This window comes from Euphorbia lathyris, chromosome 9 (assembly GCF_963576675.1).
Source record: "Euphorbia lathyris chromosome 9, ddEupLath1.1, whole genome shotgun sequence".
Taxonomy (NCBI): Eukaryota; Viridiplantae; Streptophyta; class Magnoliopsida; order Malpighiales; family Euphorbiaceae; genus Euphorbia; species Euphorbia lathyris.
The window spans coordinates 71,188,693-71,204,350 of record NC_088918.1 but is presented as its reverse complement, the minus strand read 5'-3'; the positions used below and the strand labels follow the sequence as shown (position 1 = coordinate 71,204,350).

General features: G+C 32.5%; 1 protein-coding gene across 1 annotated transcript; it reads right to left on the bottom strand.

Annotated features, from left to right (window-relative positions):
• Positions 1-850: 850 nt before the first annotated feature.
• LOC136207116 (thioredoxin O2, mitochondrial-like) lies at positions 851-6,227 on the bottom strand. Its single transcript, XM_065998396.1, has 7 exons — positions 5,924-6,227; positions 5,689-5,754; positions 5,553-5,603; positions 5,366-5,445; positions 4,538-4,582; positions 1,608-1,702; positions 851-1,372 (listed from the first exon to the last, which is right to left on the bottom strand). The coding sequence occupies exons 1-7, from the start codon at positions 6,162-6,164 to the stop codon at positions 1,363-1,365; spliced, it is 588 nt and encodes a 195-aa protein (XP_065854468.1). The 5' UTR covers positions 6,165-6,227; the 3' UTR covers positions 851-1,362.
• Positions 6,228-15,658: the final 9,431 nt, after the last annotated feature.

The following is a 15,658-nucleotide window of genomic DNA, read 5'->3' as shown; positions in this document are numbered from 1 at the left end:
ATTCATTTTGAAATGACTAGTTTGGAGAGATTCTGCCAATCTTGGTGTGCATCATGGGACACGTCCATCCCAAAAGGTCTGGACTTCCATTTCTCATCCCAAAAGGTCTGGACTTCCTGTAGAGAGAGAAAATTCCGTCCAGATTAGTCAGGTTCACTTTGAAGTGATTTGTTAGGAGTTTATTATGGCAATCTTGTTATAAATTTTGATAATATTATGATTTTAATATTAGAATCCGTTGTTGTTTGACATTTTTTGTTATATACCACTTCACGAATTAGCTTCAAAACACATCCAGGCTTCGCATATGCTAATTAAAATCATCAACTAAACGAAACATTAGCTTCGCAGGTTTCGCATATGCTAATTAAATTCATCAAGTAAACCCAAACATTTGCTTCACATGCTTCGCATAAGATCGAATCTGCAAAGTCAGACGGGAGAAAGACAGACACGCATAAATATTGAGGGAATTATGGGAAAGTCACACAAAAACAGTCTAGATATGTAGTAGGTTGAGTAAATGGGTTAAATATGTAAATGGACCTCGCATTTGATCTGGTTTTGTAATTTACCCTTTAGATAATCCGCCTACCAGCTAAATCATACTTGTGAATAATTTTGTAAAAATAATTAAACATTTTTATAAAAATAAATAAAAATAAATAAACATTTCATGAAATAAAGAAAAATTACAAATTTATTTATACTAGAATTATCTTATGAATAATTAAACATTATTTCATGAAATAAATATTTGAAAAATCATAAATATTTTATGTGAAAAATCTACAGTTCTTAATTTGGAATGAACTAAATACTATTCATAAATATTTTTAAACCCCAAAGATAAAATATAACTTTCATCATTTTGAATCCTTTCAAACATAAATGCAATGAATTTGAAGTAAGCTTCAGTACAAGAATTATTAAAATCATAGGAAGGAATGAAAATTATGACACTTCTCAAAATACTTTTCATGACAATTACAACTGAATCAATAAATGATTTTTCATTCCATACTTTAACATTTCTGGGTAACCAAAAACCTAGTGCAACCACCAATCCAACCGAGAACGGCTTCAGAGGATTATAGGATTATATTTGTATCGCTCGAGATCTAGGTTCAACATTCAACACCTCGAGATCTAGGTTCGACACTAAACACTGGTGGTCCGCGATAACACACAATATATCATGTGTTTAAAACAACACTTGCTACACAGTTCCTCCCTATACAGGCCTTAATCCGTTGGGACGGCATTAACCGTGAATACCAGCAGTTATTACCAAAAAGAAAGGAAAAAGGAAACATGGTTTCACATTGCATAATGTAATCAGTCCTTGAGAATGGTCTTTAGTTAATCTTTCCTGAAAAATTCAAAGAAAAAGAAAATTACTTGGCTAAAAAGCAGATTTTTTCTGGCGTTCTTCCCAGTAAAATCACTCAAACTGTTAAAATGTATTTTGGTATGTAATTATAGGAGAAGGAAAAGCAAACATGTCGGGCCAAAGGCGGTAGAATCTCTACCGAAAGGGCACTGCTATTGGCAACAACAAGAAAATGCACAAGCAGAATAAGGGAGACACAACTTGAAAGAATTACCCGTAGAGTTCTTCCACGGTATCCTTCAATCGTTCAACATCAGCACCAACAATTTCAGCTGCCTTTTTCCCGTTTTGGAATAAATGGAACGTTGGCTGTGGAACAAGGCACAAGTCAGAAATGAGTTTATGTTATGGGCATGAGAGGGAAGTTAAGATAGCCAATTACCTAGTGAATTAACTTTCAATGTTGCAATAATATAAAGTTAAATGACTTCTATGTCACGAAATGAAGTTTATGAGCCATAATGTTAGTAGCGCTATAGTTCACCATAAATGAGGCAAATAAGATAATACGGATACCAATATTCTTCACCATAAAAAGTAGCATAACAAACATAGAACAATAGGACAGATGCATAAAAGACACAAAAGTGGGCGAAACATTATAATTTTATGCATTCAGCTAAAGCTCATTAGAGAGGGAGCAGCTAGTTAATGGAGTAAGTTTAGGAAATTGCAAGTGACCATATTCGAATTGACTCTATCCTAACTTTCTCTAGAAATCCCCCCTACCTGCAGAATCCACCATGGCTTTCTAACTTCGACTTTGAATTTATGTATTGGTGTTGTATATTGATGTGCTTGGATATATTTATGTTTATTCCTACCGTCTTCAAGAGACCAACATAAACTGATTGCTTCTGCAGCTTACGGACCTTGCATGCCAATACTTGGCTATTTTTTTATCTCCAAACTTGTCTCTTCATTTCCATGTCCTTTCCATTTGAATATATGATTTTTACACTTGCATAGCTATTAGATATCTTTGTTGCCTTAAAATATCTTGGTTAAGCATAATTGAGTTGCAAACATGAAATACAGGATGAACTAACATCCGTCCATATGGCTCGATTTAGTAAGCTACTCGTCCCCCTAAAGCAACAATGCGAACATGGGAAAAGAGAGTATACAACAACAACAACAACAACAAAGCCTTAGTCCCGAAATGATTCGGGGTCGGCTAACATGAACCATCATATAAAACCGTGAAAATCAAGTCGTGTCAGCGACACAGATTCGCTCCCTCCACTCCGTCCTATCCACTACCATATTTTCCTCAATTCCCAATAAACTCATATCACTCTCGATCACCCTCCTCCAAGTTTATTAGACAATAATATTTCTTTGAATTCTTGGAACCTAGCACTCCATACTATAGCAATTGGCCACTTCCAATAAACCAGTTGCCTCCTTAGGCCTATGCACCAAGAAATTCGGGTGATGCCATGACAATTTCCCCACTTAGACTATTGATGTCCTTGTTTGAATCTATTGATCTGTAACTCCCTTGGTTGTGTTCTGAATACCATCAATTATACTTTTTCCTCCATACTAGTACCCAAAGCAATCATCATTCCCTAGAGCTCAAATATAAATGAAAAAAGTTTATCTACCACACACACACACACACACACACACACACACACACACACACAGAAACTGATATTGCATCTTCAGTTACAAGAATAGTTAATTAGTCACCTATTTAACCTTAACCAACTCTAGCAATACTAAAAAATAACTATAAAAAATAAGAAAGCTCCAGTGCTACCTTTCTCTTTATTAGAAGAAATCCGATAATGTTTAGGGAAGATGCCAAATTGGCATTAAAAGAATGAAATATGCGGATTATGAGCATGATAATAGTTATCACTCAGCTTGAAAATTATGGTTAAGGCTCCAAGAAGAGCTAATTACTAACCGATATAGGATTTTGGATAACAAACTATTCAATGTCATGAATAAAGGAGAAGAAAACTACATTGCATGATTCGAATGGAAAAGAAAATCAATACGTAATAGTTGCCTGAAGAGCTAATAGAGATTGATTAGGAGGTCGATAACCAATTAGATTGATTGTCATGAGCTCAAAGAACATACTAGAAATCGCCCTGAGGTTCATTTTTGCATAAAGCTTCCTTGACTAGAATTCAGGCAAGTATTGTGGGTTTATGCATAGAAATGCTTAGCTAATAACGTTTTAAATAGCCCTCTAAAGGAATGGGTAAAAATAGAATTAAAGACCAAAAGCAGAAGACGCATATTGAGCAACAGTAGTAAACTTGTGACACATGGAAACTCTAGCAGATTAAAAAAGAAAAGACGTGATATAGAACATGTATATCAAGTGATTATTCCCACAAATACATGCAAGCTGCATGCCCATTCAAACAGCTTCAGATGCAAATTACCTTTAAACCAAACCCAACCGAAATTCTCTTTGCAAATACAAAATTGCACAATAATTGGCTTTGTAGAAGGTTCTAATATTAGGATCATCTTAGTATAAAAATCATGATTTATGTGGCAATATGTTACAAATACTATCCTCTCTCCAATGAATACAACTATTAAGTGTCTTTTTAAAAAAAATCACGTGCAGAAACAGTATAGGATAAAGAGAATGAAGCGTGAAGTATATGATGTCATTTATTTAGAAAAAAAGTTATCCACTAGCATCCATATGTAAGATAAAAGCAGCAGAAAACTAGTAAAGATGAGAGTAACACTATGTTGCACGGAAACGGAAACGAAACTGACACAGAAACGGACACCGGGAAACGTTATTTTTAAAAAAATATAGCTAGAAAACGGTATTGAAAATGAAACAGAAACACCAGTGGAGAAGAGTTTCCATGCAACATGGAGTAACATATTACAACTCAGTAATGGCCACACAAAAGTGAGCCTAAAGTGGAAGTATGAAAATATTCGTTATCTTCTGTAAGTGGCTATTTTAAAGCACACTTGACCTGCAACAACTTGAACATAAGTCAATGCATTTAGCATTGGACTGAACAATGGTTCTTTTATGAGTAGAAACTAAATGATTCAAGCACGTTACTATTAGTTGTTTCCCTGGGATCATATGAAAAAGAAAAAAAAAGCATAAAAGCAATAAAAGAAAGAAAAGCATAGTGAGCTTACCACAGCACCAATGGATAATTTACTCAATATACCACCAAGGCCTTCCTGCAGATTAATTTAACAAACATTAATTCCAGGCACTTTTAATACCATAATGCTGCAATGACTTTTAACTCTGAAGTCCCAATATGCACACCTTATAATACATGATAATAAAAACCTAGCACAATCTTTCATTAATATGGAAACTAAAGCTTCAGGACTAGTCTAAGCACAACAACATGAACTACAGTGGCGGGCAAAAACACAACAGAAAAGCAACTTATTTTTATAAAATAATCAAGAAAATAGGGAATAAGCCTAGGTTTCTTCTTTCTTCCATTTTGATAATCTCCCTTTCACTTTAAAATTGATGCTATTGGCGTAGGCACATTGGAATAAATTATGCTCTGGAGTATGCTGTATTATGCAGGCATGAAACCAAGAAAATGGATTTCATACATCACCATATTCCCATCTAATAATCCTCTCTATCAATCTAAACTAGAAGTACTTGTTTCTCTCCATTCCTTAAACTCAGGAGGTTCAATTTTCACTTGTGTCTACCAAAAAGCTAGATTATTAAAAGTGACATTAAGCATATAAATGTGATCTTCATGAATATTGTGGTACAGTGATAGTTAAATTCTATGTTGCACGACCACGGAAACCGATGGGCACAGAAACTGATATGGAAAATGTTATTTCTAAAACATAACCCTCATAAAATAGCTTTCAAACGAAAATGGACACGAACACAAAATGCAGACAGACTACTAAAGAGGAGCGTATGTGCAACATAGGTTAAATTCAATAGAATATCAATCATCATAATATAAATATTTCTACCTGGTCAATATCAATCTTATAAGTTGTAACATCGGGGTAGTTCTTGGTTTTCTCTTCAAGTATAGGAGATATGAACTTACCTAAAAAGATGAATAGCCCACAAAATAAATTAATCAAAAACCCATTATACCCAAATTTTACTTATATCAAAAAATTAAAGCAACCAACTTATCGGCCATGAACTTACAGGGCCCGCACCACACAGCTGTGAAGTAGAAGATTGCTGGCAGAGAGTTTTCTGCGCCAAAGCAATGTTATTATTAGAAATTGAAAAAAACAATAAGCCTTGAACATTAAGTGTAAGTGGTTAAGAAAAAACACACCTTCAACATTTTTCATTGAGCTGTTAAACTGTTCTTCGGACTTAACGAGTACAACGTTTGATGAACCTGAAATCAAGTCATTTAACCGATTATGTAATCAATTCCAATGTTGACTTTTCATTCGAGCTAATTGAACATAAAAACCTCACCTCACATAAGAACATGAATTCATATTTGTTAAAAACAAGTATAAAGAAAGGCTTTAAAACTTTGTAAAAAGGAAAGTGAGAAGTACCAGAGGAAGAACAAAGAGTTCTCTGAAATTGCATAGAAGGGCTTGAGAAGCGATTCCTTGTTGCCGTGGAGAAATCATTGGAAAACAATGATTTAATTGGAAATGAAGGTGGATATGATGAGACATTCATTGGAGTTGAAATTGAGGCTTCTCCGCAAAGGCGGGAAGAAGAAGGAATTGAACCGGAACTCCATAGAGCACGGCGATGAACAAATCGTCGAAACACAGAATTTCCCCTCATTGCAGTGAGCGAGGTTTTTCGAGTTCGAAAGCTCTAGTTTTTATATATTCGGTAGCATAAATTGAAGTGAATCGATTCTTTGGTTGGTTGGGGCTTCCATTTCAAAAGAAAAGATATGTTGGACCGGCCCAAAATATATATGGGTTTGCAGTAATGTTGACCTGGACCATCTGAATAACCAGATGAATATAGAAACCATTCATAATTATTTAGGTGTATCAAATTTAAATTTTAGGAATCTCTATCCTAAAATTTATTTTAATAAATTTGGATATAACTCTCAATGATATAACTCTCAATGATTTGAATCTCCATTCTAAAATTTTAACAAATTTAAATCATCAAATTCATTTAGTTATTCAGGATATAGTGAACACTGTTGTATGGAATTGCTATGTAGATCTATTCATAGTGGGGTGTGCATCGGTGTAAAACCGAACCGAACCGAAAAATCCGAATACCGAAATTATCAAAATAATTGACACCGACACCAAACCAAATAATAGATAAAATCAATATAAAATCGAACTGAAATATTCGGTTCGGTTCGGTTTAAACCGAACAAACCGAATTAAGTTAAAAATAAAAAATAAAAACTACTACATTTTCTCATTAAATTTATCTCAACAACAAATAAAATGATTACATAAAAAAACCATCTATCATGTAGAGAAATAAATATGAGAAGCAGAAGGTAGCAAACTCAGCATAGTATACCAGATTGTGAATGTTTTCTAATGTGTTGAACCTTTAAATGAAAAATAACTGAGGATAGTGACCAATTCAAACGCGCAGACATTGAAATCTAATTTGATAACCTAACAAATAATGTTCCATGTGTTGAACCCATATATGAATGTAAAATAGATGTAATTCGGTGCGGTTCGGTTTTTTTATATTTTTTATCAAACCGAACCAAACCAAATATTGAAATACATTTAAAATTAAAACCGATATCGAATCGAAATGTCAAAAAAACCGAACCGAAAAACCGAATTCATGTGGTTCGGTTTGGTATACGGGTTAAACCGAACCGATGTACACCCCTACACTGCACAAATATCCGTAAAATGAAGAGTCGGATTTGGATAAAAAAAAAGATTATATCCTATTTTAGATTTGTCTATTTCTATACTAGATTTGGATTTACAAAATATGATGAACTGGCTGATCCAAAACATATTTAAGTGATATGTAGACTTGTTTAGGGGTTGGATCCTCTAATGAACCGATATGGATAAATATTTTCTTTTATTAGATGTGATCTTAGGTTTATTTATTTTTACGATGGACTTGGAATTTATAAAATAGGATAAGCTAATCCGACCTCAAACGTATTTTGATATATAAATCTGATAAGGACTTAGATATCCCTCCAATGAGTTGGGATTGGATATGATATTATATTTTTTTATATATAATTTATTTGATTTTTCGGTTCAAAGTTCATCAGACACCTTTTAATTGAATCCTTGTCTAATTAAAGTTTTCTACGATAGATTTGATCAATGTCCATTTATTTTTGAATTGGAATTTCCATTTAAAGTTCGTCAGGCATGTGCCAATCATAGCAAAGAAGTCATTTTGCTCTCTTGCCCTAGAAATTTTGGATATAAACCCAATAAATGTTATCCTAAACGTATTTGGATGATGTGCTCTGTTCACGGTCTGGATATCCAATCCATCCAATAAACTGGGCTTGGACCGAGTCTAATATGTAGATCGAGTCTAATATTGAAATAATTTTATTGATACCATTAATAAGAGCATGAATATCATAATTAAGTACAAAATTACAATTAAGTCATATCATAAAATTTAATTTTTAATATGTCATTATTTTCTATATATTAATTCATAAATCATAAAACCTAGAAAATATATTATAGACTTCTAATTTATAAATTTAAATTCTTAAAATATATTAAAAGTACTGATTTTACTAGTTTGATATAATCCAAAATTAATAACTTGATATAATTGTAAATAATTTTTCAAATCTGAATTTCTTGTAAATTTCTCTAATTGTTATTCAATATAATTTTGAAATTCCAAATAAAACAGAATCCATATGATCCTGAATTTTGATTAAAGGCAAACCAACAAATTAAAGCATTTATAGTGCTCTTATTTTTAAGGAAGCTTTTAAACTGGAATCTTGAAAAAATCGTACTTTTTTCAACAGTATAAAGTTTTAACATAAATGCAGTATATATTCCTTCTACGTTAGTGTTTTTTTCTTTTTATTAGTCTCCAAATAATTGTTCCCTCTGGTTTCCTTTTTTTTTTTTTTTTTTTAAATAATTGTTCTCTCTACCACTAAGAAAATAACTTGATGGTACCACTTCCCATATAAAAATTATTTGATTTTAGTTTAATTATGAATTTATTAAATTGGCCTTTTATTTTTTTTAAAAGAGGAAGGGCTAAAAAAACACGAGAAACAGAGAATAAAAAAAGGAAAAACAACAAATGTTGCTAAAAACAAAAGAAACTAGCTACTAACTAATCGAAATAGACTTGCCCTATTATGATCAGCCAGTAAGATGTTTCAGAGGCTTGCAGGTGGCCTATCACACTCGTGATGACCCAGAGAAAAAGTTCCTGCGAAAGTTGTCATCCAATCCACGGCTCTATTACCTTATTGGTAAATATGAGTTACTTTGACATCCCACTCTTGTTTCAACAACAGTTTACACCTCTCAATGATCCAGAAAAATCGATGATTACATTGACTGGTCCGCAATAAGGCGGACAACAAGAAGAGAGTCTAATTCAACGATTATCTTTTTAAAACCTTTCTGCCAAGCCATGCAAGCCCGTAATAAATACCCTACAATTCCGCTAGGCTCGTCGTACAATATCCAAGGTTACATACAAAGCCTCCTATCCAGTGACCATTCTCATTCCGCATTAACCCTCCTACCGCTGCAATCCCAGGGTTAGTATTAAATAGATCCTTATTTAGTTAGTATTTAAATATGTCCATAACACGTATTGTGTATTCCTATTCCTACACAGATTCTTGTATTCTTATCCCTATTCATACACAGACTCTTGTATTTATCATTATAAATAAAAGACTTCAGGCCTAATCACAATCAAGTGAATTCAATATATTCTTATACATTATACTTCTATACTTTTCTCTCTATCTCCATTATATATTTCTATAATATATTCATTGTATACCTAGTATATATTCAACATGGTATCAGTAGTTTCAGCTTCCGCTTCCTCCAGATCAAATGATGTTCCTCAATCCACATCTTACAACCTGGCATCCACTAATCCCTCAAACACGGTTGCCGCTCCTTCATACACATTTGTCATAGACTCGGTAGCCTCACTTCAATCGTGTTCCGGATGGAGATTTGACTCTCCCTTCAATCCAAACCCTGCTGATTCCGCAGAACCGTTCCCGACTTTTGTCCAAGACGTCCGACGATGAGCTGCCGAGGTTGAAGTCCTTCGCCTTCTGCCACAAATCATTTGTCCGAGACACCGTTGCCGCTGTCCATGGACCATATTGTGGTTTCACCCTCTGTCTCCAAAGTACTACCCACCCCCCGACCCGACATTATCAACTTGTTTCTCTGCATTAACATGAACATTCTCAATAGCATCACTTATTGGGGTTATTATCTCAGACTGAACTTCCATATTAGAAACAACAACTTGATCTCTCGCTTCTTCCTTAGCTATACCGGGATAAACATAAATTTCCTTAGTATGCCATAACTACCACAACTAGTGCAAGCAACGTGCAAATCTTCAAATTCAATCAATACAAAAAGTATCATGGTCAATGTAAAATTGAGCTATTAGGGGTTGCATATAATATATTTCGACACTGACTCCAGTGCATCTACCTCTAGCCGTCGAGATAGTGTTCTTATCCACTTTTATTGCTTTTCCCACAATATTAGCAATGGCCAAAAGCATATATTCATCATAATAATGCATAAGAAGGGCAGGAAAATGAACCCAAACTATTATGGAGTCCATCAAATCAGAGGCAATGGAACTAGGGGACCAAGTCTGCACTGTGAGGTAATGACTCTGGACCATCCAAGGTCCTCCATTCACGACTTTCTCTTTCTCTTCGTCCAAATAAAATTTTACTAGGCAGTAACAAAAACCTAAATCCATCTCGCCTGCAGACTTCCATAGCTCAATAATCTTTTTTTTTTCTAAGGTAATGAAGCCAACATTCCCTCCAAGAATCTTAATAATCAAAGCATCCATCTATGACTCATGCAATTTCTTGGAAAGACAGTTTAGGTCAAAGTGGAATGAGTACAATCTAAATTTTTTAATAAAGATCTATTGGAGGGTAAGTTTGGTGTCAGTAATTACGGTGGTTCTAGCTCCAATAATGTATCAACCCTAATGCTACAAAGTCTTGGGGAATTCTAACGTCATGCATAACAATATCGTTCGAAGGAACATCTCGATAAGAAGATTTAAGGAAAGAAACATGATAAGTTATAACCTGATGGTCAGGCGGTTCGGATGACTGAAGAAGGGGCGACTACAATTAGCTCGGGAAGGAACATGTGGGTAGGTTTATGAAAGCTGTCATTTAAGCTATAAAAAAAATCCAATCATTTACCATCAAATCTAATCCCTCTTGGAGTTTTTTTTTTTTTTTTTGCATGATATAAAATTAGGCTATTCTTTAATTATACTATTTTCTCCATTAGCTACTAGCGGGCCACCCTCAGGTGTAAGACGTTTAGGCAGGTTGTTTCGCCGCATACACCAATATCGGACTATGGCCATCTAGCCGTAGCCTAGAAAACAGAATCCTTACTCGGTTACTCTCAAACCAACCTTGATAGTAAGTAACGGGTTTTGCTCCTTTATAAGAGGTATGTGCTTTGGGAAAGGGTGTTGGCATATCGCATCTCTGAGCATTTGGATCAAAGAAAATCAATTATATTATTTTTCTTAATTGGATTATGTATTTGTCATAATTTGTCCCTTTAGCATTTTAATTTTTGATATACAAATAATTCATTGCGTATCAATTGGAAAAAAATAGTTTGACTATTTGTGCATGTAATACACTGCTCGTATTTATAAAATTGTTTGTCAATGGTCAAACTTTTTTTTTTTTGAATCTCATATTTAATAAAAGAAATGAAATACATGAATTAAATGTGTGGAAATTAAAGTACACAAATTAATATGATAAGTTATGCTAAAATAAAAGTAGAATGGCCTAATTCATATTTGAATTGGGTAGGTCTCTTTCTAAAGGCAAAACTCTTCTAGTAAGTATTTTAATTACAACTGCATTCTCATCTTTTGATTCAATTCATAGTTAAGAGAAATAATTCATGGCTTGGTTGTTAAAACCAACCCAACCCATTAAATATCGAACTTGAATAGATTGTGTTGGATTGGGTTAGGTTGGTTATTAATTCAAATAATTTTAAATATAAATTTATAGCTATTAAACATGCGCTTTCACGTTTTCGTATATCAGTACATGTAAGTTTTTTTTGCTCCAAAACAAATGACTTGACACCTTTAAAATAGAACAATATTTTCGAAATTTTTTAAGTCATTTTTTTTACCATTTCAATGACTTCTTGACCTGCTTTTTTTTCCTGAAATTCCAGATTTCTAGAATTTCTGAAATTTCTGAAATTCCAGATTTCTAATTCTTAAATTTCTAAAATTCTAGATTTTTTGAATTTCATAATTTCTAGAATTCCAAAATTTCTGAAATTCTAGAACTTTTGGAATTCCAGAATTTTGAAATTCTAGAAATATGAAATTTTTGAAATTCAAGAGTTTTTGAATTTCGAAATATAAAATTCTACAAAATTTTGGAATTTTAGAATTTTTGAAATTCTAAAATATCCTAATAAGATGTTTAGGTTTCTTCTTTGTTATAATTAAAATTTCAAATCTGTTTTACAAAAGTTGATCACTTATTGGGATAAGGTTCAACTTATCAGAGGATTAGACATAAAAATATCCATAACGTTGATAAGTATGAGTAATTTTATCGATAAAGTTGACGGTTATGACCAATTTTATTCATAACGTTAATAAGTTTGTTCAATTTCATATATTATTAAAAAAAACAACATATTTGTTTTTAATTTTCAATTTCAATTGCATACCAGTTGATTCTAAGTTTCAATTTTTCATGTTTTTTTTTCGTTTTATCATTTTTCTTGTTTTTTTTCATTTTTTTCTATTTTTCTTGTTTTCCCTTTTTTTCCGTTTTTCGCGACTTTCACATTTTGTTTGACTTTTTTTCCAACTTCTTAGTTTTTCTAGTTTTTTTTATGTTTTTAAAATAAATAAAATTTTCGCTTGCACATACTTTAAATTACAATTTGTTATTTAACACTCTTAATTTAATATATGAATTATAATAATATTTTGTAATAAACTTATTTTTAAATAGAAAAAAAAATACATATAAATATTTGAATAAAAATTCAACCAAACCCAACTCAATCAATCAATTCCTTACATGGTTGGATTTCAATCAAACCCATAGATAAAACAATCAGCATGAAGATATATGGATTAGGTTGGGTTGGATTGGTTATATTTGATGAGTTGGTTAATTTTTGTATACCCTACTGGTGGTTTAGATGCACTTGAACTAATTTAAAATAGGCCTAACCTCTTCCCAGACCCTTAAACTTGTAACTTTTTTTCATTTAGCCACTTTAACTTTAGGTCTTCCCATTTAGCCACTTAAATTCAAGGTCTAACCTCTTTCCAACCCCTTAAACTTGTAACTTTTTTTCATTTAGTCACTTTAACTTTAGGTCTTCCCATTTAGCCACTTAAACTCAAATATTGTAACTCTTTTGGCATCTTTTTCCAAATCAAAATTTAAAAAATTAGCAATTCGTCAAATGCAGTTGTTAATTCATCATAACCAATTAAGTTATTAAACAACTAATCCCATAATTTGGACATCCATAAAACAATCTTTCCGGATTTGAGGGTTTCCGTGATACTTTAAGTGGTGAAATTTTACCGTTATACAGTCTAGAGGAATAGAAATTTAATATCCTACGCACCTCCTAATGTTTGGAAAGACAACAAGTGACACGTAAGTGCCATGTAGACTTATAAAGGCTAAAGGTGTCTCATTTGTTGAGTTTAAGTGGCTAAATGGGAACACTCTAAGTTTAGATGACTAAATGAAAAAAAGTTACAAGTTTAAGGGGCTGGGAAGGGGTTAGGCCTTTAAAATATATATATATATATATATATAAACCCATGACCCAACTCATTCGGAGTAGAGCCGACTCTAAAGAGAGCCGGTTTAGGCGGACGCCTTGGACTTCCGATTTAGAGGGGCTTCCAACTTAAAATATATTTCAATTACATTATTAAGACTCAATTGTTAAAAATTATACTTATAAATAATTATTAACCACTATTTGAATGTAATAGTAATTATATATAGAAAATAAGAAAGTAATAAGCTAAAATAGGATCGAAAATCGACAACAATAGCACACATTATCTTTTTTTTCAATTAACACCTCTCAACAATAATAGCACAATAGGGTATACAAGTAAAGTACAAAAAAACCTTGTATTTTGCATGGTTTGCAAATACAGTCTCACGGTTTAAAAACTTTCAAATAAAAATTTATAGTTTGTACACTTTGCAGTTAAAAGATTTGTAAGTCAATTTTTTAATCAAAAAAATATTTGTGGTTTAGTTTATTTGTAAAGTCAGACTTTTTAATTTCTCCAAATTCTTTAGTTTGGAGCAATGTTGTAAAAAATGCTAGGCGCTAGTCGGACGGACATGACCCTCGAGGATTAATCGGATTTGTTTTTTTATATATTTTTTATTTATTAATCAACAACTTATTATATAAATTCAATTAAAATATGTATATACTATCTAAAAATAATAATATAAAATTATTTAATAGAGAAAAACACGTATATTTGTAATATATATCTTTAAAAATTAGCAAACATTAAAAATTTCAACAACAATATCATTGAAACAACTCAAAAGTGAATTATAATAAAAATAAATAAATTCATAATAAAAAGTGATTTCGTTCATCATCGCTTAGACTGCGCCTACGCGATCTATGCGGCGTTGAGGCGGTTTAGACGGAGCCCAAGCGGCTAAAAATCGCTTAAGGACCACAAAAACGCCTAGAGGGACTAATCGTGAAAAATCGCAGCGGATTCTCAATTAGGAACGCTTGGGTGGGACCTAGACGCTCTAGACAGCCTTGGTTTTGAACAATGGTTTGAAGTAAATAGCTACAATAACATTTTTTAACGAAATGTGTGAGTTTGCATACTATACAAACTACAAAATTATGTTTGTAAATTTTTAAATTACAAGATTGTATTTGTAAACACCTCAAATCATATAGTTTTTTTTTTTAACAATAATATAGTTGCTAATTATTTCATTCTAGTTACACGACTTGGTGCGGAGCTATGAACAAACCTAATAATACTATTTGATCCCCTAAACATGAAATATAAATTATTAAATTTGAGTTAGTGGCCTGCCCATTACCAACCCTATCCAAAAAGTTGGAAAATGTATGAATTTTGGGCTAAAAGAATAGGTGACCAATGAAGTTGTTGATAACTAAAATTTAGTTCATTTGTTGACATTGCAACAAATGTTTTTGGTGTAAATTAACAACTCCCAATTATTAAAAAAGTATCCTTAACTTATACGTTTTTAATTTTATATCTTTTGTGTCGTCACAACAAATGCAATTTTAATTAGGTTTTTGGATTTATCCCCTTTTTTGATTTGTGGGTTGATTGAGTGTAGTAGACTTTCTTATGTCTTTATTAACCAAAGTTGTTGTTAAATTGTCCTTTTCAAATTACCAAATTCTCCTTCTTCTTCACTTACTTATGCTTCAAACTTCAAACCAAGCAATTTATAGTACACATTCAATTGGAAATTGTAAATGTTCTCGATAGAAATGGTAAAGGTTACTAATAGAAATGGTACTATATGATATTAATGAGATTATTCAACTCCTATGTAAAAGAATTTAGGAGAGAAATGAAATTTAAAGAAAAAAAAAATACATGTAACAGATACAATACAAATATACCATCTTGGGCAGCTACTAGACTACACGCTTATCTCATCAAAATTAAAGAGGCCTAAACTAAACGGAGCCCTCTAGAGTTGTCATTTTGATCATTTTCCCTTGAACTTAAGGGTCAACTCATTAGTCACTCCAACTCTCTGAACGTGACATAACACGTCTCTTATTTTTCCTCAGTCAGAGAAGATGTCGGCCTATGAGAACCATTCGCCTTTCGATTGACTTTCCATGTGCAATGTGCATTTTTCTTTTATACAACTCTGCGACGTGGTCTTTCGGAATGATATTTCAAAGTGTGTATGCGTTTAGAGAGACTATTGCAAAATATGCTGTAAGAGAGGTAAATTTTTTAGAAGGAAAACCCACATTGCAACCGAAAGGCTAGTGGTCAAT

What these genes read in the sequence shown, in the direction of transcription:
- LOC136207116 (XM_065998396.1), bottom strand. Translation starts at nt 6,164, where the DNA reads ATGAGGGGAAATTCTGTGTTTCGACGATTTGTTCATCGCCGTGCTCTA. An exon ending in AGCTGTGTGGTGCGGGCCCT is followed by an intron (nt 5,446 to 5,552) that starts GTAAGTTCATGG and finishes TCATCTTTTTAG; the next exon opens with GTAAGTTCATATCTCCTATA. An exon ending in AATTATCCATTGGTGCTGTG is followed by an intron (nt 1,703 to 4,537) that starts GTAAGCTCACTA and finishes CTTGTTCCACAG; the next exon opens with CCAACGTTCCATTTATTCCA.